At 43.4% G+C, this 24,650-nt stretch overlaps 1 protein-coding gene across 6 annotated transcripts in view; it reads right to left on the reverse strand.

The window, feature by feature from the left end:
• Nucleotides 1-2,544: 2,544 nt before the first annotated feature.
• SESN1 (sestrin 1) overlaps nucleotides 2,545-24,650 on the reverse strand; it is an 84,551-nt gene continuing 62,445 nt past the window's right edge. For 2 of the 6 annotated variants that reach the window (XM_075087411.1, XM_075087414.1), the window contains 9 exons: nucleotides 12,406-12,471; nucleotides 11,191-11,391; nucleotides 10,029-10,211; nucleotides 8,621-8,863; nucleotides 7,217-7,364; nucleotides 6,232-6,344; nucleotides 5,793-5,983; nucleotides 5,394-5,538; nucleotides 2,545-3,685 (listed from right to left, as the gene is read on the reverse strand). In XM_075087411.1, the coding sequence (XP_074943512.1) occupies nucleotides 3,599-3,685; nucleotides 5,394-5,538; nucleotides 5,793-5,983; nucleotides 6,232-6,344; nucleotides 7,217-7,364; nucleotides 8,621-8,863; nucleotides 10,029-10,211; nucleotides 11,191-11,391; nucleotides 12,406-12,471 (1,377 nt within the window). In that variant the 3' untranslated portion in view covers nucleotides 2,545-3,598. Of the gene's footprint in view, nucleotides 3,686-5,393; nucleotides 5,539-5,792; nucleotides 5,984-6,231; nucleotides 6,345-7,216; nucleotides 7,365-8,620; nucleotides 8,864-10,028; nucleotides 10,212-11,190; nucleotides 11,392-11,968; nucleotides 12,113-12,405; nucleotides 12,472-12,774; nucleotides 12,936-19,699; nucleotides 19,830-19,999; nucleotides 20,149-24,650 lie in introns of those variants that run through there. The other 4 variants (XM_075087412.1, XM_075087413.1, XM_075087416.1 and 1 more) reach the window with 4 other exon arrangements.

Consider the following 24,650-nt stretch of genomic DNA (forward strand, 5'->3'; position numbering starts at 1 on the left):
CACCTGTGACAGGGGCAGTCCCGGGGCCCTGGCGCCATGCACAGCTGTGGCTCTGCCCAGCTGTCACCACTTTCTGCTTTCATGGAACATCTGGTGACAACCATTTTCTTGTTTCTAAAGACTAACCCCACCACTGTCTTTGGTTGCCACTGTGCTTAACAGCCGTGCTTGCTCTCTTCTACTTAGGACCACAAACACCTCAGCATTTTTAATGGAAAATCCCCAAACATCTCCAGGCCCTTTCTCCAAGGTAAGTAAGTAGCTTTGTGTGCGGTCAGGATTATCTGCATGTTGTGGCTACTGCTCTTTGCAAACATGACTGTATGAAGCCACTCACACACACACACACTCTCACTCTCACACACTGCCGTGTTTACCGCTTGAAAAGAGAGAGTGCCTGTAGGTACCTGCATGTGTCCGGAGAGTGTAGGATGGAAATGGCCAGTTGAGGCTTCTTGGAAAATTTCATGTCTACCTTTGATAGCCCCATTCCCACCCCTTCCCCCCAAAAAACACAGCAGGAGAAGCCAGTGCTGCAGAAACTCCATCTACAGACTGGGAAGACACTTTTTCTGCGTCCTTAAAGCTAAGCCATGCCTACGATATGCCCTTAGACAGGAAAGTTTTGCTCTGTTTTTGGAACATTAAAAATCCTGTATTTTTAGTTAAGAGGAAACAGCAGATGCTTCCTGTTAGTCACAATTTTTGACAGTTTATTAATCTTTCTCCCCTAGATAGTTTTAGATTTTTTTACCTTCTTGGACTAGAAGCTGAAAACTGTTCTCAGAATGCTCTGTAGTAGTAGGAGAAACCAGTCTGAGCTAACTGAGAACCAGGCCAGGGGACAGAAATCTTACTTTAATTCCACCTGCAGCCTTGGAACAATCAAATTTCTTTCCTGCCTTACAAAGGCAGCTCCTACCTTCCTGTAAGCAGGTAGGACTTTCTACACTCGAGTGTGCTGTAACCCCTGTTACAGCCAGCTGTAGGAGGGTGTCCAAAGCAGTTTGTCGCTCCCTCGTAGCAAATCCACCTCCCGCTGCCTCTTGCCCTACACTCCTCAGTCTGACTGCACAGACCTGACCATCCTTCTGGTGCCAAATATCCTTTTGGCACTGGCCTATGAAAATTAGCAGCTTAATCTTGAACTAAGTTCACTACTAAAGGATTTTAAAATGGGTTTGACTCTCAAAATAGCCTTTATACCTAGTTATTGAAAATAAGTGGTGATTATATAAACACAGAGTTGGAATTTCCAGTCATATCACACCCATGCCTGTTGTCACCAATGAGCGGAACGCACCTCACTCAAAAGAGAAAAGCAGCAGTGTGTTTTATTGAGGTAAAATAATAATTTTGACAGAGTTCAATGAATTTGATGGAATTTAACAGAGTTAGCAGAGTTCAATAACTTTGAAGGCAAGGTTCACCTTATTAATCACAGCACGGAAGAAACATACAAAGGAAATCTGATACACTTGAGTTGTAATGATTCCGAGAGAAAGTGGGGATATAAGAGGATGAGGAGAACACCCCCGTTGAGTCACAAGGTTCAGAGCAGACCCTCTTGCTTTCTAAACTCCTCCTCAGAGAGGACTCTAGGTGTGGCTACCTCCAAACCTAGTCTCAAGACTTAGTTAACAGTTTATGTCTAAGGGATTATATATGCAAAATTTACTATGTAATGTTTCATTAGCAGCAATTCAGCATCTAAAGTTACCAAGACAAAAATCAAAGTTACTGTTCTACAAGGTTAAGCGCGATATTGGTCACTTACCAAAAATCTGCCATCAGGAAAAGGTTTCTCTGCTTGAGGACCAAGCTCGAGGGGTGTCCCAGCACGAGGGGAGGTCACCACCATGCCGCCACGTTGTCCAGCAGGGAGAGCTCAGAGAAGGCTGACTTGGGCTGCTGTATTTATAGGATGAAGTAGTTAGCTCGTAGTCATATTACATGCGACGGGAAAGGTAGCAGGAGATTCCTTGTACCCAGAACTTTCTTTGTTCCTTGATAAATAAGTCTCAAAAAAGCCACCCGCTATTGTTGCGTTAATTGCACGATCAGTGTTCCAAGCCCATATGAATCGAAGCTCTCTGCGTCACTCTGCTCCTTTGCAGGTTTTCAGAAACCAGATTGAAACCAGAGTTCTTGGCCCAGCCACGCCTAAGGCCTCTGCCTCCTTTGGAGCCTGTAGCAAACTACTACTGCTAGTTTGGGCAAGGGGTCGAGTACATCCGTCACACCTGTGAGGAAAGAGAACACCCTATACGACGGAGTACACCTGAAGAGAGGATGGAGGATTATGGGAAGGATGAAAACATCAGGAGTATATGAGAGGTGTTCCTACTCAAGTTTTAGTGAAGACCTAAATCTATTTCTCAAACATTGTTTTTTTCCCATCGTTTTAGACTCAGTAGAAAAAGTCATGGTTTGTCTTTTTAAAAGCATGTTTGCTCAGTTACCATTTCCAAAATTTTAAAGCGGTCTTTGAACTGTAAGTAAACCAGTAAGAACAGAAGCATAAAACTAAACCACACAAAAACGCCAAGAGGAAAAAGTTGTTACCTTTATTTAAAAAATACCAGTAATACTGACAAATTTAAAAAGCAATTCACACTCATACAAAAGTATTCATGTGTTCTCCAAAACCACTGTATATTAAATGTCAGCATTTTAATCATGTTTTGATTTCCTAAAAATAGATGGTTTTTAGCCTAGTTATTTAAGCAACTGCAAAAAAAAGTCAGTTAAGACCAGCGTTGGGCATGTAATACAGTAGGACTGTTTGGCAGTCTAGAACGACATTCCCACACCTTGTCCTAGCTCCTGAACAGGTATCGGTTCACCCTTGAAAAACAGGACAAGAAGCTACTCGACGCTTCACGTAGTTAGATCGCTATAAAGCTCTGAGGACTCGAGTCCTCTTCTTTCCATAGGAAGACCATTGCACTTTGGAGCTCACCAAATAATGCTGAAGGAATGTCCTGTAGCATTTTAAGGCTAAACTATTTCAGAAAATTGACTGCTATCTTTCGAATGATCAGTGTGGACAGAAGAGGTTTAGTTCTGATTAAAAAAGAAATCTAAATAACAAGGCTTTTTTGAAACCACACACAATAAAGGCTCAGACAATAGCAGTGCTCACTTTCACTTTTAGCTTAACTGGAACAGCATGTGTCTGTTCACTCCACCAGCACAAATAGCAGCATCAAGATTTTCTAAAATTATTCTCGTAGGGAAAGCAAACGTCATCAAGTCCCACTTCTTTTCACGCTCCAACTCCTGTAGTATTTGCCTTAACACAAGATCTATATATCTATCATTTGCTATATTGCCACAAGTTCATCAAGTGTCCCGTGCTGTCTAAAGCCAAAATACCATGAGAGCAGGCAGCACTTCTGCACAACCCAGTCAACTGCCAAGCGTTCACTGCCGAGCGGCAGCAGCGATATTCCAAACATGGAAATAGCTGAAACTAAAGGAGTTATGGCACAATGGGCATCTTAACTGATAGCTACCGTTGGTCCTGAGGCTTCGTATCTTCCTCTGCCATACTGCAGCTGCAGAACATTCCAACGTCGACAGGCAGCCCGAGACATCAGGTCATATAGCGAGTAATAGCTCTCAGAGCATAAAGTAGTTCGGCTTGCATCCGAGCTTCTACCAGAAGCAAATTTACATGGACCTTCGGGAAAGAAAAGAAGTTATGCTTTAACGGCGTGCTCACGATAATGTACTCCAGTGAAAGGAAGCCTGTGGGGCTGTGGTTTTCGAATCAGTGTTTGCAATAGCAGCAGGGCTATGCCTTTCAGCTACCCAGATAGCCAGCTCTGTCCGTAAAGCTTGCTGAGGGAGGAAAGAGGGCCCATGTGCTGCACGTGGCACTGCAGCACAGCGTGGCCATGGGTCACAGATACACCCGAGCAGTTCACAAGAAACACAGAAGTCAGCCTTTAGCAGACCAGCTGGTTTAGCTGGAAAAAACAGACAAGCTTTCAAGCACACAAGGCCTTCTTCAGCAGCAGACTATGCACAGCTTGAAAATAATTGTTCAAATTCCACCTGATTAATCAGTTAAAGACAGTTAATCAATTAAAGGCAAAAGGGTGGTTGGTACCTGCAGAGCAGAGGGGTTTGTTAGCAAAGGAAGAGGTGATAAGGTCGTTTGCCCCTGTGGGACAGACAGAGAAACACACAGGTAATTATCACCTGAACAACATGGAGTCCTTAGCGGTGGTGAAGCACGAGAAAAATTGTAACATGCCATAAAAATATGATCTTTATTGAGACAGAGGTGTTCAGTAGCTACCAGAGGTAAGAAATTTTGTTCCCCAGCTCATCTCCTCGATGTCTTTACTGTATTTCTTTGAGGATGAGATCAGAAACTGTGCGTGGGAGGGGGGAAAGTATTGTCTCACTGAGAGCAGGTTGGCCGAGAGTTTGCTCTGGCATGTAATGGTTGTGCGTGGTTTCATTCGCATGATTTCCATGGGGATGGATGGTGACTGCATTCAGTGACAGGTACATGGATGTTCCTTGGATTTTGATGGCTATGAGGATGCAAAGTTTTGGGCTTTAAAGAAGGACCTGTGTGCTTAAAAAGCTCGTCTCCATCAGTTAGTCTAACCAAAACAAACATATGAGGTATTTTACTTGAACAACCTTAAGTCATTGTAGTTATAGTACCCCTCTTATAACTGGGTATGTCTACACTATTTTCTTAAGGAGTTTAGTGAGAGATAGAGCCTCAGATGACATGAACACTGATCAAGGCACATTTATGTTTCAGCACTGTATCAGCATTCATTTTAGGTGAGACCCAGCAATATTTTTCCAAAAAAAAAACAAAACCTGCAGGATGTGAACTTTACAGAGCAGACATCTGAGAATTAGCAGCAAGAAATATTACTGGGAGGTGCAATTCAGGCTATAACACAGCAGCAGGGCTTCAGGCTTTAACAGAAAGTAACTGCTCTGGGGCCATTCACACCAGAAATGCCCGTAGGACTGCAAAGACCTTGGGCAGCAAGCAAGCTGCTCTGTGTCTGAGGCCAAGAGGTGGATCTCGTGTCGCTTCCCTGCCTCTCTGGGACACAGGCAGTACCAACTGACAGTGGAGGAGAAAGCAGCAGTTGAGGTGAAGCTGTACTATTTATGTGTCTAACCTCCCCAGACAGTTCAGAGCTTGCGCAGTCCATGGTAGCTGTTACCTAGCAAACACACAGTACGAAAAGAAAAATTATTTCAGTCTGGGAAGTACTGGTCCGCCTAATGAATGCGAGGAGAGTCCTGGTAACATCAGCTAAAGCTTAAATGCTGGCTGGGTAGCTGTGGCTGTTAGCATGGCAAACGGATCTACTGCCCGTGTCTCTCAGCACGCATGCAAACTGTACCTTCTCAGAGTGTTCAAACTGCCTCCAGAAGCTATCATACATTCTTTTTGTGGTCTTTTCAGGAGTGCAAACCACAGTCTTGATATAAACTTTAAAGCTGCGGTCCAACAACTGATTAATTTCACCATAGTCATAATCATCGTATCTGGAATTGAAAGAAACACACTTTCATTTTCAAGAGCCAGTTATTTCACTTGCATTGTTTTAAGTTCCTATGGCAAAATAAACTGTTGTGTAATTTGTACCACTACTGGCCGTTCCCTGTAAATAAAAATATTTTTTAAAATACATGCATGTTTGCTTAATAAATAGCTTCACTTCAATCTGAGAAAGAAAAAAAAAAAAAAAAGGCATTGCTTACGAGTCTGATGTAGATAGAACAAAAGTAGTAGAACTGACCTTATTCCAAACATACAGTGAATATAGTTCCAAATAGCTCGTCTCAGCATTGAGGTATCCACATCTTTGTGCATGGCCATTGTGTTGTAAGTCAGATTATAAGCAATATGAAACTTCTCATCAAGTAGTTGTCCCACATCTGGGTAAAGACGATTAACCAAGGAATAGCCATGGTCTTCCCAGGAATAATCCTTAGAAGTGAGTAAAAAAGCAGAATAGAGCATTTCAGAAATGAACTTGTGAAGACCTAGTGCTTTAATATAATTTATCTCAGGGCAGATAATCCCTGGGGTGGGGGGTGGGGCTGTTCATTTGCTTGCTTTAAGCCTTCTCCTCTGTGGGGCAGTAAGTTACAGCACAGCAATTTCCAGGTTTGGTATTTGGCACAACAAACAGATCATGCACTAAGCCTCCTGACAGCATCCCCCATCCTTGTTACCTGAACACGAAAGGTAGGCACGTGCATGCCATGTCTGGAGAAGTCTTTGTAACCATAGCTGGTATCCTCAAAGTGACGAGATACATCTCTCGTTGCTGCCGATTCTTCATCTTCTGTTAATTTCAAACAGAATTTCACACAATTTCAGTAAGAACAATTTGGAAGCATGCTAGCGGAACTCTTACAGAAGAATGGGAGTCTCTGTGCTTTGTAAATAAACACACAGTTTCACTGGACTACCCGTATTAAAATTCTTCGGTTCAGCACAGTGTGACTGCAACTACGGCTTTTAGGGTCAACTCCATGAAAAACACTCAGATTCTTTCTTATAGACAAACGCCTTTTTCTCCCTTCTTTTATGTACCGGTCTACACGTACAGATAGTACAGGAGTACAATCTCCTAAGTCTAGAGGACACTTTGCTCCTAACTCAAGGTGTCTGTAAAAGTGCCAAGGGAAAAATCTGCTTTGGAACGGAAAGCTTATTAAAAAAAAGAGGCCTCTAAGACTTCTGCACCAAGCTTGTTCTAGATGAAACTCTCCTGAAGAGCCCACAATAACCCTAGGCTTGTAACAGATTAGGTATTATCTCACAGTCATTGAAAAGTAATGTTTCATACACTTAAATACCTAAGTGTGTTAAGGACTTCTTTTTACAATGTTTTGTGAGATGCTTAAATCTCTTGTGAAACTTTTATATTCCTCAAGAGAGAGATTCCATTTCTGTTGAAAACTTCTATTAAACATAATATTGGTCAGTGAGTGTTGTGGTGTGTTTAAGAGAAGCCACAAATCTTGGCACTACTTTGCTTTTAAGTGTTCCTGGAAGACAAGAAGGCACGCCTAATCTTGACCCCTTCAAAGAAATACTAATATTTTTGAGACATCTAATAACATTTTTTTTTTTCCTTCTGCGGTAGTTAAGTATTTCTTCAAGTGATTTGGAAAAGTCTAAATAAATATATCCACACTACATCTGTTGTACCTGAAGAACACACGAACATGCTTTCTCTCTTCTCTCTTTCAAAACGTGTAGCCATCTCTTCCTGGCTGGCTTCCTCTTCATCTCTACACTCCTGTAGCTGCTTCATTTTCTCCATAAGAGCTTCAACTTCACAGACAGACTCTGTAGACTTGAAAAGGAGAGAAAAACATCTAACAAGAACCGACAATGATGGCAGAAATCATCAAGCCAGAAAACTTAAATGCAAGCTATGTCCTTCAGTTGCATCTTTATAAACACTGACTTTTTGAGGAAACCAGTTATTGAAAGAAATCTGTACTGACCCAATGGTTCACATTTGGTCATCGTCTTTTCTCCCTTAGATCCCTGGTATTTTTAGCGTATTTTAAGAATCACAGCTTTTTGGAATAAGTGGGTCTCACAACTAAAATTAAAGTAATTTCTCTTACTTAATCTAAATGTTTAACTGAAAAACAAGGAGCTGTAACAGAAATTCTGATAGAGGAAGTAACCACAATTTACTACCCAACTGTATTTTTCCCCTTCTCTATGAGCAGAGAAGAAACATATTGAAGGAAAAAGGAAGAGTGAGTGTAAATGCAGATTTAACAAAGCCTCAAAAGAAAGCTAGTGTAAGATAATCTTATTTCACAAGAGCTGTTTTAACACCACAATACACTATTAATTCAGTATCTGGTCTTGCAAAAATCCATCAGCGGAAAGCAAAATAAAGTTCTGCCCCTTTCCTCTGCCTTTTGCAGTTTGCTCCTTCAGAGAGCCAGCAAGCTCCATCAAACAAAATTTAAATGCCACCCACACCATTGCAGGAAAGACTCACATGCAGGAACCTGCATTGAAAATACCCTGTTATCACTGTTCTTAAACCAACGCCTAGTTCACATCATGCTTTTCACTAAGCGGAAGCAAGTACCGATCAGCGAGCATAACTGCTGCAGGCAGGAAATAACGTTTTAGAGACAGAGTCAGAAAATTGTGAACACTCTTGTGTGATGTATGACAAACACCTCAAGGCAAAAAAGTCAAAGACTGGAATCAAAGGAGGAGCCAACTTTCCACTGCACCCATGAAAAAAAGCTATCCTGGCCACTGCTGCTCGGGACACGTATCATGAACTAGCTGAGGCCAGGAGTCGTCTCAGTTTGCCTATATGAATGACAAGAGACCAAAAAAAATAGACAACTGAGAGACTGAATTTTTGTCTCTCCCTTCAGTAACCTCCCTGAGCTTACCAGTATCATTTCAGCTTCTCCTAAATGTCTCTTTTCAACTGGTTAGCCCTCATCTGGATTAGGCTAATCAATCCCACTCTCACTGAATGAAGAGAGATGGGCATCTTCCGTGTACTAAAGTCTACAAAGAAATTACAACTGTTGAAAGAGATTGTTTGTTCAGACAGATACTTACTGGAATACTTCCAGTTGGGCTGGCGTGTATTTCATCCACCCCGTGGTAACCATTTGTAATGTCACATATGCAATAGTTACTGACGGAAGGGGGCCTGAAGGTGTGACCACCTTCAAAGTCTATCTCCGGGCTGATTCCACAACCAAACGTGAAGGAAGCAAGGGAGTGGTACTGTGTAAGGAGAACGACTGCGTGGATCAGCTCTGCCAGGGACCAGCTGTTCTCTTCAGTCTTCAAAAGTTGCTTTAAAAATAATGCAAGACAAAAGTATTAATTCTGAAGTCATTCAAATGATCCCACCCTAATGCAGTTTATCAACACTTTTCTTTACCAGATAAAATTATTTTTTCAAAGTCCATAATTACCTCCTAACTCTCTGCTGCCATTAGCAGTATCCTGTTACGAGGTTACCTGCCAGCCACAGACTCATGTGATCAAGCCACACAGCAGATGACTTGTCTCCCCGTTCTGGCCCTCAGCTATTGAATCAGCTGGGGTTTCTATTTTGTACCATATGGTTTGTATTGAGGCCAGACCGACTTGCACTGAAATTTTACACCTCTGATGAAGATGCAACCACAACTGTTGCATGCTTCTTCAACTGGTCTTTACAGTCTCAGAAAACCCTGGCAACTCCTTGAAGATCAGCTGTGTAAAAACCTGGCATCAGGGCCATCCTGTCCTGTCCCTGTGGGAGGAATGCTCTACATTTGACAAGAAGCTTGGACCCCCAACTTCCCCTTCAGGCAGGAAAGTGTGGGAGGTTTGGGGCCTTCTGGCAGAGCACCTCCTCCCCCACAGCCGGCGTCCTGCCTCCCAGCAGGACCTGTTGCCGCCTCTCCACCTGGCAGACAGCCCTGACAGAGTCCCAGCACCCACTTCCTTCTTGCTAAGGGTAAGAGAAGAGCAGAGAAGGAGATGCTGCTCCAGTAACCACAGCCAGGCCCGGGGCAGGCATGCCTCTGCCTTGAGAGCTGCTGTTGCTGCCCACCTGCTCCCTCTACCCCAGCCTGAAAACTAAGCATTTGAACCAGCAGCATTTGAGACAAAAATGTAGTGACTGGTGTTCAGCCTAACCTCTAGCAGCATCTCAGAAATGCTCAGGGGGTTCTGGCTACTGAAAGCACACGACTTAAGGAAGTGCACATCTCAGCACGTTGTCATTGCACCAACAGAATTCTGTTGTAAATTAAATTTGTCAGTCATTTATGACCAGTTAATCAGTTAGATCATGTTAGTTTTACAAGGGCACACGTGATATATCATGCAGTATCACAGTGATATAACACTGAAATGAAAGTCAGTAACACAGAACATCTTTCACCTTGCCTGGCTCTTAACCCGAAGAATCTGTGACTGCATTACTGAAAAATAAGGGTACATTCACATCACTCCATGAAAGATTTACCTCAATATGTTCCTTGGTGATAAGCCAGGGTCGGTGAGCCAACATTTTGTTCAGTTCTCCTAAGTTTTGCAGTTTTTGAGGTGCATTTTCCAGACCATTCAACCATTTAGGGTCTCCACCGACATGAAGGAAGTCATTCACATGGAGGTTAACAAGGTAAGAGCACTGATGTCGTGCTGCAGCCTAGAAAGGAAAACACAACTGTGATACAGAGGACAGTTACAGTAAGTTAGTGCTTTATGACAGAATACCGTAAGTCATAATTTCTTCAAAATATTCAAGAATAAGACTTACAGTGATCAAAGGCTGAAGTAAAAAAAAAAAAAAAGTATGATTAACACATCAGCCATTTTGATTATTGTTCTCACAACATAAATATTCCACATTCAAATATATATTATCACCATGCTGGCTAAACAGGTGCAACATGCCTATATCCAGGGAGAAGTACAGGCATAGATTTATTGTATGTCCTGAAGCAAGCAATCCATACTGCGTACTCCCCCGTGGGGAAGAAGCAAGGCTGCCTCTAGGTGAACCTTTACCAGCAAAAACAAAAGCAGGTTTTAGACAGCATATAGCAAGGGAGACTAAGGACAGCTTTTCAGCAAAGAAGAGACCCAGCATTGTTTATTCAAAGAGTAACACTTTCCCCATAAAATTAAGACACAGCCCAAAACTTGAATTCAACTTCAGCAAGCAAAGACCATTGAACTGGCAGATTGGAAATTACTAAATAAAACACTTCTGGCAGAAAACTTGCTTAGAATTTAGGGATTCAGAAACAGATGATAGGACAGACTATTGAGTTAGTGGGAGGTGTTATTTGACAGGACACATACACAAAAACAAGCTTTTCTGAAAAACGGTTTCTGCGATAATACGGAAACCAAAAATAAACAATTGTCTTATTTTTATAACAGATTTCCCCCCCCCCCCTCTTTCTCACAGTCCTACTGAAACTATGAACATGAAAGTACTGGTCTTATGAAATGATTTGTAAACCAGACACAAACAAACCTACTCTGCTTTTCCCCTTAGCTCCTGATGAAATGCCTTTCCAACTAGAAACTGCAAAACACAGTAATAACTGCTGTTAAACAAGACCAGAGATTGTTGCCAAAGCGGCTGTTTCTGCTCACTGCTTTATGTTCCAGCATACCATTATCCCGATGTAGTGTCGGTAATGAAGCGGGAGTGGACCATCCATTTGCAGCAGATAGTGCTGAGTTTTTAGAAAGCTTTCAAGATACTGTGGGTGGAAAACCATCACCAAGGTAACATTGTCCAATCGGCCCAGCGTAGCAAAAGAATCTGCAAACAGTGTGTGCATCACGGCGTCTTCGTTTCCCACTTGAATCATCTGATTGAACGGAAAGAGCAATTAGCTATATTGTCTATGAAGTACCAATAAAACAGTAAATAAATGTATTACCGCAGCATCCAGAGGCCCCAGTGAAAGGAATTATACTATAAATCTATTAATGGCATTAAATCAGTGCCCATAAAGCAAGGCACATAAAATCCCTTTAATACCTCTCATTTAGGAGATCACAAGTGGTTTTATCAGCAAAAGGAGATTTTTGGCTTTACATTTCCCCTTGTACAACACGGACTTCTTTTTAACTGCCTCACCTTCACTTTCTTAATGGCCCAAACTGATCTAACTTAGTTTATTATAATAACAAAAAGCTAATTGAAAAATCATTTTCTTAGAATCATAGAATCACTAGGGTTGGAAAAGACCTCTAGGATCATCAAGTCCAACCGTCAATGCCAAACCACCATGCTTCCTAGAGAGGGAAAAAGAAGGAAAGAAGTAAAAAGCTAGCTAAGATGTCAAGAACGAGAAATAAAAGGAAACTGTAATTGAAGGCTCTAAAATTCCTAGAAAACCACAGGCATATTACTGAATTTTCCTCTGCTCCAAGTTCTCTTACCAGATGGTCAGGAGAGAAGCACCAGAAATGCTCAGCCACAGCACTCTGAAGCCTCTCAGATTATTCAGAATGGTAGAGGCAGCTCAAGAAAAAGCAACCCTAGAGCAGGGGGAGGGGGGCAGATGCCTTGTGGACCAGTAGGAAATTACATCTGGACGCTCACAAGGAAACAGACACTCTTACAGAAAACAGTATTGGGTTTCTCTTATGCTAGATAGCGGTACAGGAGGGGTCATAACTATTCCAAAGTTCCCCAGGGCTCTCACTGCTTCTGTACACTAGAACAGTGGCCAAAGTCTCACCAGGACTGAATGTGATCATGACTAAGAATGTTTTGCAGCTCACAGCAGCTGTCCTGAAACCAAATGTGGGTTACTACTAAAAGGGTGTTCCTTAAAAGCATAAAGTTCACTGTGTACTTGAAAACACCACCACACCTCCTTCTCTGGGATGAATCTGCTTGGTCCGTGTCCCAGTGGTCTAGGAATTCTTATTCCAAGTTCCTAGAAAAGAAAATTACACCATCTCAGCATTTAGTTATAAACAGCTTTTTAGCTGCGGTTGCAGGAAAGAAAAGAGTTCTCCATTCAGAGCTGGGCTTATTTGGGTACTTGCAGTACTCTTACACGGGTACTTTTCCTAGTACCATTTGTACAAATGCAAATGATTTCTTATACAAGTTCTTTATAATTAGTCACACTTGTTTACAGTGTACTGCCCCACTCCAGCAACAAAAAAAATTCAACAACAAAGGCCCTGCCAACTGATGAAAACACACACAAATTAATATGCACACACACTACTACCTGGTTCACAGAAAATTCTGCATAAAGCATATTTTGGCAGGGTGTCCAGGACAAGGAGTTCAGTACATAGCTGGCTGCTGTGTGGTTATGCCACTGATACAAAACGAGACTGATGTTTGTGTGTACATCCGCAGTGGGCCAGCACATAACACTCTCTGCATCTGTCAGGAAATGAAACAGCTGTAACCCTAATCAGATTTATTTTTCCCAACCTCAAAGAGCTCTTAAACTGCTGAAAGTACCTGATGTACATTTGCATCTGCTTTCTTTTCAAGATAGGATAAAAAGCTACTCACACTGGGAGGGAGGGAGGGGATTTTGCTCAGTCAGAACAGCAGCAGCCATGTCCTTGCACACACTTCTGTGGACATGTTGCCTTGCGGTTAAGAGGAAGGCTGGATACCCCTCCAGCAGTTCACTACTTGCCTTCTCCCTCAGCTAGATTAAGCTTTCTGCCAGGCCTACAGCACCCTGAGCCCTTTGTGCAGTCAAGGAACAAACTGCTTAAAACTATTTGGGTGTGTTTGTGTGCTGCCTGTTAAACCATTCCCTTTGGAAGGGTGGGAGTCATGGGTTCAAGGGCAGCTTCTGCATTTGGCAGGGAGCAGCTCTCAGAAGAGGCACAGCAGGGTCCTTGAGGCATGTACTAAAGCCTCACCTCGCACATTCACAGGTGTCCACCTCCCCATCGCTACAGAGGCTCACTCCTCCATGTGCGCAGCACTCGCTGCAAACTAGCTCTCCTGAGGGGATTACTCCCCAGCCAGTGGCATGGCTTCCTCAGGGAAGATGGGAACTCTGCCACCCGAAGCAGCCCCCAACAGGGCAGCTGATGGCATGGTGCTCTTACTGATGGAGGGAGACCTGGCATTAAAGCTGGGGATGGAGCTGAGTGCTAAACATTAGGCTATATATAAACTAATGGTTTGGGCTCCTTATCTGTTCCCTTTCTCCCAGTTGTCTTCAAAACGCGTCCATTGCCTCCATTCCATAGCCCAAACCACTCCTTTTCTAGTGATACCAACCCCTTCCAGATTCTCAACTGGGTTTAGATGAATAAATACCATTGAGCCAGTTCAGGCCACACAGCGCACCTTCGGCTGTTTTAGGCCTCAAGAGCAAACGAAGTGCCTAAAAGCTGCCTGCCAAATGCAGTTTTTAAACTTTGCTACATTTCCCCCACATAGATAAAGGCTGTTATAAACAAGCAAAACTGGTCACACTCACTATTGCACTTTTTCTGCCTTCAGCGGAGGTTTCTATTTGCATGAGTTCATTGTACAAGAAGCAATTTTATTAATCAGTTACCTTTCCCTGAACTTTCCCCTAAGATTAAAAACCAGCTTCAGAGAGCTGGAAACAGCACAGGTCTACCAAAGCCCATCAGACGCTGACAGTGTCCTTAAATCCTAAGTCAGACACCTTCATTTCTCAAGTCTTATTTGGGTAAAGTGAGATCAAAGGGCAGCTCTTACTACTAATCTTTTCACATTTTCCCTGGGACAGTAAAGTTTGCATTGTAGCTTCTTCCTGCTAAGGGTCCCAACGTTCACAAACATATTTTGCCTGGCAGCTAAGCCTCTAGAAATGCCACTTGTAGGATGGAATTTGTATCTTAAAAACACCCGCTCTCCTCAAAGCGCTAGCACAGCTTCTTACATCGGCTACAACTACACTAGCAAATTAGAGAAGCATCTTACATCCAAATGACAGCAAGGAAAAAAGTCTGTATGCATCACTTAACTTAGCAGATGCCTGCAGTCGTCTGCTAACTCAAGCACTTCAAGAGAAATACCTTCAAGTTTAATTCTTGAGCAACTATGTTTCAGTCTTCCCCTTTCCCAGAACAGTTACAGGAAGAAAAAACCCCAAGATTTAAGAACCTGAGGTAAGCAGGCTGCTAATATATTTTCCCTCACAATTTAAAATACATCAGTATGAATAGACTTGCCTTTTTTTTTTCTTTTAAAAAAAAGCATGCAGAGGTCAAGCTACTATGATTACACTGCATATAACAGGTTACATTACTCAAGTAACGAAACCTCTCTGCAAAGTGACTTGTGGGGTTTTTTTGAGGATCAAATAAGTTGCTTTGTTTTCCCTCAGGAGGGAAAGCATCCCCCTGAAATCATGACACCAGCCTAGTACTTGAGAAGACTTGGTTCAAGTCTCTGTTCTGACAGAGATGTTGCAAAGGATTTGGGAAGATGAGCCTCAGTTTTCCATCTGCAAAATGGGGGTGAATGTTTCTTTCAGAGGGTGCTAAGAACAGAAATAAGCTTGTTGTCCTAAGGTGCATGGTTACCACACTCAGAGTTTTATAAATTCTAACCCATTAGAAATCTTATGAAAATTGTTATTCTTCAGTTACAAGCTACAGCAGACCTTTTAAAAACTGTTTTCCCCTCTTTTTCAGAAGCAGCATTTAATCAAGTTCTCCTAGTACTTGAGAAATAGCAGGCATCTCTGGGTGCTCCCAGTATCCCAGCATTTCAAGTACTATATAGACAACAGTGTAATAATTCTCAAAGCAGTCCTAGAGTATCTTCCCTTTGTTTTGAACATATTTCTACGCTCCATGACACCTTTCACTAAGCCTCCATCTTCCAAACACTCTCAAGGATCATTGCTCTCCAGCTTTCCCTCTCAAAGGTAAGACCTGCATCCTGACCAGCCACACTACCACATCTCTCCTGCACATTTCTCTTAAAGAAGCACCTCACCTGGAGCACCAACAAACACTTGGCAAAGCAGCGGGGCCTAGGACGAGCAGCAGTTACAAGCAACCGATATTTATTTTGGTTATTACAGAAGTATAAGCAACTTTCATGCGATTCCACACCACTGAGTTGCACGTCAAAGTGACCTAGTTTGTGCCATGTTTTCTGCATCAAACTTCTTTCCCCCCGTTTGTTAACCTTGCCACACCAACTCCATTCAGTCTAGAAATTCTGCAGCTGAATATAGCTCCAAGCTCAGCAGAAAGTCAACCACAACTGGGGTTTTAGGTGCAAATACTATTACTACTACTAATAATAATAGTGCATCCAAGGCACTCCATCTTCAAAGTCAGAACATAAAACTCAGATGGCTGCAAAGCTGAGCACCAAGGGTGGAACAGATTTCACCTTCAACACGCAGAAGCTCACAGGTAATGGAGGGAGGCCTCATCAGCTGGCAGTCCACTCCGCTGCTCACCTTCCAGACATACCTTGACAGAGAATCTTATAAATGCTGTATCACTATGCTGGCAGTGATGACCTCAGGAATCACACAAAAGCCTCCTCTTTGCCCTTATGTAATTTGTATTTCTGTACAGCCACTATTATAATTTCCATGGGAACTATATTCACCAGATACCTACCATTTCTGAATCTATATGTCCCTAATCACTGCCATATCTGAGCACCTCATCTCATGTATTTAATTCATGCAACATTCCTGTGAGGAAGGGCAAGTGTATTATCTCCCATTCCGAAAAAAACATCCCAAGAAACAGAAAAGCTACATGTCTAACAGAGGCTGCTACAGAAGACTGGTGGCTTGAGCTGAGGTCTCTCAAGTCATGGGCTAATGCCCTAACCATCAGACTGTGTGCCTTTTCAGAGACTTCTTAGCGAGGAAATGAGTTTTATGCAAATTTACAAAAGAAACAGCTCTTCAGAGCTGAGACAGAAGAGTTAATGAGACAAGTCTGCAAACCTGATTACATACTGCCCAGTTACCATTCTCTCTCACCAGTCTGGCCCACTTAGTACATCCAACTCCACAATGACAACCTGACCAGAAATCTCTTCTGCATGCACACATATGCTCAGAGAAGACCACCCTAAAACTGCACATACATATAAACTCACTCTACTTACAGCTTTTCTGTATCTTAAGACTCTGTTAATCAAGTCCACTTCAAGGTACCTTTAAGTGTCTTGACAAGAACAGCATTCCTACCAAGTTTAAGTGAAAGCTTGAAAAATGGAAAACTGAACTGCAAATGCTTATATAATGTTTTAAAATACAACACCCATAGCCTCTGCTAGTAGTAGAACATCATCTGCTTTGGTTCTGAGACTCTTTAAACGATAAGTGAAGAAAACAAAAAGTAACTTCTAAACACACACCCAATATCAGAAATTCCATCTAGAAACACTGAAGCTGAGTTAAGGTACAAGCCAAGACCCCAGGACCTCTAGGTCAGTTACAGCTACCTAACCTTAGCTACAGCTCTTGCTCCACAGTGTGCCTAAAAGGCTTTTTCAGATCCCTGTTCATCCCCCACTACTGGCTCCTGGCAGCTAGAACTCTGCGTCTTATAACCGAGGTTTGGGGGAGGTTTTGTGATAGTTTTGTCAGATGAGTATGGGGACTGCTGCTAAACTGTTAATTTTCAATCATTCAGGATTCATGAGCTGAGCACTGTGAACCACAATCTTCAGACTGATTCCCTGGTGTTAGCACAGTGAGTCATTTTGCTCCCCTCAAGTACAGTCAGTACCAATATCAAATGGTATATCTCCCAGAGAAACTTATTTACATACTTATTTAAACCTCCTCTAAAAGACAAAAAGGACATTTTATCACAGACAAGCCACAAAGTGAAAATATAATTATCGATTTACTTCACAAAACCACATTAGGATTAACACCTTCATGTGAATCATCTGCGTCCCGATCAAGCACTAAATACTGCTAGATTCGAACAAAATCACACACTTTATGCAAAATAAAACAATCTAAACAATCTAAAGGAAGGAACCACAGAAGGGAAATGAGTTTGAGGCAACCTTTTTTGCAGGTAACATTTTCCTAGGCAACCAGTGATCATTTTACATAATCTAAGCGCATTCCTACCCAAGCCTAGGGTTAAGAAAACCACAATGAGCTGTGGGTTAAAAACTCTTCAACACAATCTCCTAGTAGAATTACCATGACCCCAATGTGCCAGCAGTGCTGAAAATTCAGCTTAGTATGGTATGCATTTGCAGCCGACATCAAAAAGATAGCCATTTAGAGCTTTCTATGCTTATAGGATAAAATGCCCCAAAGCATCTAAGTGTCCAGGAAGCTTGTGCTGCATTTCCAAGGGAGACTTTGGCACTTAGCACTCTAAGAGGCCTCGTACTGCTGCTGCTTCACTCACTGCATTTGGTTCCTACTTCCCCTTTAAAGGTTACCAACAGCAAAACCTCACTGCTGGGGACACTGACAGGCTACAAATTTGGAGTTTCCTTGTTAAGGATCTTAACAACAATAACTGGCACAACTGGCCTCACAGGACAAGTTACTTGTCACCAAGCTGATATGGACTCAGCTTAAAAGCTGTATTTTCAGTTCTACTAAATGCAGTAGCTACTCTAGTTTCCTTATCAGATGGCTAGCTTTTGGAAATGAAGGGATTAAGAAAAAAAGATTAGTGACCAAATATGATTATTTTCCTACAAACATTAAAAAAAAAAATCCCACAAATTCTACATCTTTTCTAAATGTGGGGCTACGCAGAACTGGCAGTTTTTGCTATTTCATTCATTTACCTAATCCAGAGGTAGCTGCCATTGTTGTGGCTTTCTCAAACAAACCATGATTCACATTAAAATGACACAAAAATGATCCCCAAAAATCTCATGTACTCTGAGTTTTTGCACATTTCCTGGGTATCTCGGATTGACATTCAACTGAAGCACTAGACATGTCTGCACTTGCATGGATTTAGAGAACTGAGAACAAGTACTCCCCCTCTGCTACAAAGCACTTTGTTCCACAGATCTACCACTCTTCACTGGAATTAGAGCATAGCAAACGTTGAACTGATTCTACCTCACAGAGAATACATTATTCTTACATGAACTTAAATACTTCAATAACTTTAACTTAAACAGCAGTAAGTGTCTTGTCTCTGAAGGTCTCAAAAGTCCTTTGAAATATCAAATTTTAAAAACATCCCTAACTACTTGATTCAAGACAGAAATCAAGGCAAGTGAGAGTGTGCCCAAGATCACACACCCTGCTCACAACGGCAGGAATAAAAGCAAAGCCCAGACCCCTCAGTCTGAAGCTCTAACACATCTTCTCTGGCCACCGTCTAGGACGGAGCAGTAAAAGCAGGTCCAACCACAGTAGTCTCAAAGCACCTAAGTGCCACCTATTCCTCCTCAGCAGTAATAGCTCTTCCTGAAGTGGTTTTGTGACACAGCTGCCTAGAGACCACAACCCAATTTACTTTTGATATGAGCTCACTGAAACCAAGAGGCTGAATTTCAATGACTAGTGTCTGGCTTGTCTATGTACCAGTTCTGTGATGTGTATAATGAAGCAAAAAGCATTAAAGGGCAAAGGATTTGGAAGGAACGTCTGCAATTTCTGTGCTGTAAACACTGTTTAAATACCAATAAATCAGTGACACAGAAGGAAACAAGTTTAAACGTGACAGTTACCATTTGCATTACATAGACTGTACCGCTGGACTATGTCAAAGCAAAGCAATTTGTATCCAACAGGTACCAGATCTGTACAACCCAGAAAAATACAAAATAGCTTCCGTGGCAATCTGCAGCAGTTTGAGGATTTAAGAACTTCCTTTAAAAGAAAAATCTTAACGTGGTGACACTAAGAAACTTACAGAAGAGATTCAAAGCAGCACTTTAGTTCCTGTCCAAAATAATGCTATTGACTTGCATTTGTTTACAATCACAGCAAGCTTTTTTCTCTATCAGAAACACCAGACCAGCCTCACTATTTTAAAAAGATAATCCAAGTCCGTGCAAGAACGAAATAGATACCGGGCAATTCAGAGACAAAACCTACTTGGAGGAGCCTAAAAACCCAGCAGAGACACCCCCCCCACCACAAACACAAGCAGCCCAGCCCTTCTGGGTCCAGGTGGCAACGGGGAGGCTAACGTCGGCATCTGCACTGTCACCGTATGCAGTACCTGGGTATCCCATAGAAGAGAGCTAGAAAGGTCCTGCAAACCCCCCAAAGTTACTCTCCAGTAGCTCCGAACGTCAACTCTACGGCTCAAGCGAGGAGCCCGCAAGGAAGCACTTGCTCCTGCCTCCCCGGCCCCGCAGCTGAGCCGGGACCTGCCCAGACCCCCGCCCCCTGTCCAGCCGGGACCCCTCCCTGGGGATGCGCCCGTGGAGCCGGACCGCCGCCCGGGGGCTGCTCAGCCCTGCGGGGCTAGGCGGCGGGGCTCCCCCGCGGCCCCAGCCCCTCTCCGCCCGCGGGGTACCTGCTGCTGGGGGCCCGGCCTTGCCACCCTCATGCCAGCGCTGGGGGGCCGGGGCCGGCCGCGCTACCCTGGCAGCCCCGCCGCGGCTCTGCCGCACCGATCGGCGCCGCCGGGGCGGGCCCTGCCCGCGGCCCGGCCTCCCCCCGTCCCTCCCGGCGGGCGGAGCGGCGGGCAGGGCCCGGCCCCGACGGGGCGGAGCGGAGCGGGGACTGGGGGCTGCTCCCCGCTCTCCTCGCCGGCCCCCACGAATGGCAACAAATGCTCCAGGCAGGGTGGGGAGAGGGGTCGCCCTCGGAGGAGGAAACCCCGGCCGCGACCTCCCCCAGGGCGCCCCAGGTCCAAATGGACCTGTTGGAGCGGGTCCAGAGGAGGGCTACAAGAATGATCATAGGGCTGGAGCACCTCTCCCAGGGGGACAGGCTGAGAGAGTTGGGGTTGTTCAGCCTGGAGAGGCGAAGGCTGCGGGGAGACCTTATTGCGGCCTTTCAGTACTTCAAGGGGGACTATAGAAAGGATGGGGGAAGCCTCTTTAGCAAGGCCTGTTGTGACAGGACAAGGGTAATGCTTTTAATCTAAAGGAGGGTAGATTTAGACTGGATATAAGGAAGAAATTTTTTTACAATGAGGGGGTGGTGAAACACTGGCACAGGTTGCCCAGAGAAGTGGTAGATGCCCCATCCCTAGAGACATTCAAAGGTCAGGTTGGAAGGGCCTCTGAGCAACCTCACCTAGTTGAAGACGGTCCTGCTCACTGCAGCGGGGTTGGACTAGATGACCTCTAAAGGTCCCTTCTAACCCAAACCATTCTATGATTCTACAATTCTGTGAAATCCAGCCCAGCTGAGTAGCAAGGGTCCCTCAGCCCCTGAGCCCTGCTCTCCTTCCCAGCACAGAGAAGCTCTTTGGACAACACTTTTTTTTCCCCTCCCCTGTTCCTGACGCAAGAGTTTCTACCTTCTTTTTAAGCAACAAAGTAATTACAGCTTTTAAACTGAGAAATCACAGGAGGTTAAACATTTTGTAGATATTTGTGTGACTAAGTACGCTGCTGCAGAAATCTGGCCTCCTGCCTATTCCCAAGATCATAACAGTCCTGGGCAAACATATGTTTTGCAATCACATCAGCAAAACACTCAGCTTTTGTTTGCAGCAGGCTGTACTCCTCTTGTCGACCCCCCAGGGCTGCAAACTCTGCCAGATGCCTTACATCTCCCACCTCTTTTGGTTTGGGATTTTATGGCATCAGTTATTTCAAAAGAAACAAGTCCCTGAGCTGGCCTACGTAATTTTTTATTTTCCTTCCACAGCAGTCTAAGATTTATAAAGCTAAATTCTGTTAGATCATTTTCCTTCAAATATTTTTGAGCTAAAATAAAGTAAGACAGAGCCCAAGAAGAGCACTTTTATTGCAGTTTTTATGAGAGGAGGCCAGGACAGCTCCGAATCCCTGAACATACTCATCTGGGGGAGGAAGGCTTCTGCCTACAATTTAGGCTGCTCACTTTGAGTCCTACCAAGCTCTCTTAACAACCAAGCAGGGAAATTCCATGACGCTGAACTTTACACTTCTGTTAAATGTAAAACTGAACACTGAAAAGTTGTTCACAGGCTGTTCCTGTTATGGGTGTACTCTTGCAGCAAAATGCAGAAAATGCTGAGGACAGTGCTGTCAGGGGAACGTGACAGCATGACTCAAGGCAGCAGTTCTGCACATTCTAACACTAAAGCTTTAAAGGCTTTCTCTTCACTTTCCAAATACCACCACCTCTCCGGGCTAAGCAGTTAACTCTGGAGAGCCAAGGGGTACTTCACTCCTGAAGGCTTAGCAGCAGTTATAATGTTAAATTACCTAAAGATGCCCAGGTACCACAGCTCCTTACTTGGGGCCTTGGCTTTAAGCTGGTAAGTTTGTCCAGAAGCAATGAAGTGTGCTTCGTACCTACTTCATAAAATGCTCAGCAGAAGCATGAAAAAAGAAGAATGCAATACTGGCAAGGAAGGTTGCATTTTGTGCGCTAATAAAATGAACTAACGAAGAACACTGTTTAATTCCCACTGGCTACTTCCTTACTTCAGGCCAAAACATAAAAGAGAAGGAATGGGCTCCTCTTGCAACACTGGCAAAGAATTGGCTTGTGCTCAGAAAAACTGTTGAAAATGAGTAATTACCTGAAATGCAAGAAGACGCCTCACCATAAGAAGTCTTCCTGGATGTCAGATGAAAGGTCAGCCCCTTCAATGAGTTTGTTAACACCCTTGGAAGAAAAGGCAGGGAGGAAGGGCAGCACTCCCTCAGTTCCCTGAAGTGTTTTTCCCCCACTGTGGTTGATGGCCGTGCCTGGATATTTGTGAGGAAGCCTGCTTATGTTAACATTTGTTCCTATACAAAGAACCTTGGCAGATACAGATTTTTTCCCTGACATCGTCCAAGGGAAATTCTCTCTCATTAAACAACCAACTCAAGAGCAGAAGGTAGGAAATTATACCATGTTGCATGCTTTCTGTATCAGAACAGATGAAGGCAGTGACAGCATGTCAGAAAAAGGCTGTACAAAGAGGAAGAGGAAGTTGCACAGCCATAGCAAACAAATAATAATGGTCTTAAAAGCTCTCCCATATGGCCTGAGTACACAGGCTCCACTCAGGCCCCAGGTAGGTCTCTGCCTTGGCAGAGCCTCATTACCCCAGTCTACTGTAAGTGCTTCCTCCACCCCAGCCCTCACACGAGTATTTCCAAAGTGCAACTCCTCCAAATCAAAGAACACACAAAACTGAGCCACATGCTCATCTATAAATCAGTACGCAATTGCAGACTGAAATTATTTCCATGTGGGGGCTAGTAAGACAAGCTACATGAGCATTGTCATGAGGGAGTATGGTTTGACATTAGCACAAAGCTCATTTGGGTACTAACGAGTGCAGAACGCAGGGCAGCCAAAGGCCATGGGGACACATCTACGGTACAGTTTGCATAACTTGAGCATTCCCCTGAGGAAACACAACATGTTTGACCACTTATTGATGCAAGTAAACAGAGATTGAGTGAAATGCTCATAAGAGAAAAAACAACAACAAATGTTTAACATGAAAATATTAACAGATACCAAGTTTCCTTTCACCCAGAAAGAGCGTATGATAGATACACATGGAGTCACCCAAAGCAAACACCACCTAACGCATGGAAACATACTCTTTCATAGCAAGCACTTCCATAAAAACTGCTTGTATAAAAGGATGGCATTTAACATCTGTGCTCTCTAGGTTAAGTCATCAGAAATGCAATTTTTCCTTATTGCTACAGTTGAAGAAACATCCTGGTGAAGCTAAAAGGAGACCAATGTGAAAAGCCTGATCCTGCAAAAACATATGTCTGCACTTAGCCGCTGTAATTTGGAATAGTTCCATTTCAGTCCAATAGGGTGACTTTTTTGAGTCAAGTTCAGCACAAACAGATGACTCCAAATAACTGGCAAACCAAGATCTTAAATTCTTTCCATAAGAAAGCTATCCAAGCAGAAGCACTCGAAATGCCTGTTACTGCAATGCCCTGGACATCAAATTAATATCTCAGAGGATGATCAGATGATTCTTTCCCAGGAACGTTTACAAGCAAAACCAGTCAATTCTTCAGGGCTCTGAGCTACCTGATTTGTGTTAGTTCTTAGGACTGGATTTCTCTCTCTTGTGGTTTCATAAAGTAGCACCAGCTTTTGCAAGATGTAACAAGCTTAGCAGAATGGATGTAAATACCAGCATTCACATCCGAGTGTCTTTGAAGCCCGAGAGGGCTAATGGCTGCAGATGCATGGTGTCTCCCATCTGCAGCTGCGCCAGCTGAAGAGGTTACTGCACTAACCCGGGTGTCACTGGTCCCCTTGGGGGATGGGTCTCTTTCCTACTGCCTGCCCGCCAGCTACTGCAACCAGCACTCAGTACTGCATGCAGGCAAAGCAAGCAAAGCTCATTTTGACTGACAGAGGTTAGGCATTACTAACAATGACCAGATCTCAGGGCACCTATCTCCTAGCGAGGAAGCAGCAATAAAAACATGGGGGCAAGGCCCTCTTCAACCAGAGGAACTTGAGCAGCTCCACCTAATCTGGTGCCTTAATGAAGCCACCAGGTGTTTCAGCAATGACTAAGCAGCCCCACTCTGGCCCCTCTGAACATTTCCCCACGGATTCTTCTCATTCCTTGCTGTCCACAGCCACTACCCTTTCCATAACAAATTTCAAAAGCACCTCCCAATCTCTTCCATCTCTTTATTATACATTTGTTATTTCTAAAAGAGCAAAAATCTTTATCATGATAACAATATGGGAGGCATAGCAATGAAACCATTCATTACAGAGATGAAAGAATTTAAATTAAATGGAAGAATATATCATCCTAGCATGCAAGTCAAGAAAAAATGGTCAGTATTTTGAAGTATTCTTCTTGATTTAACCTTAACAATCTGATTTGTCAGCCTTCAAAAAACTCACTCTATTATTAGAATTAGTACATAATTCCAGGGAGGAGGGTAAACTGTAATCTTTGTACAAGCTAAATTCTTGCTGTATGTGTCAGAAGGATCAGCCCTTAGGAATGGTATTGCACCTGATTCCTTTATAATAATAACAAAAACAAGTTCTTCAGGAGAATGGAGGGC

Source organism: Phalacrocorax aristotelis, chromosome 3, assembly GCF_949628215.1.
Source record: "Phalacrocorax aristotelis chromosome 3, bGulAri2.1, whole genome shotgun sequence".
In the NCBI taxonomy this organism is placed as follows: domain Eukaryota; kingdom Metazoa; phylum Chordata; class Aves; order Suliformes; family Phalacrocoracidae; genus Phalacrocorax; species Phalacrocorax aristotelis.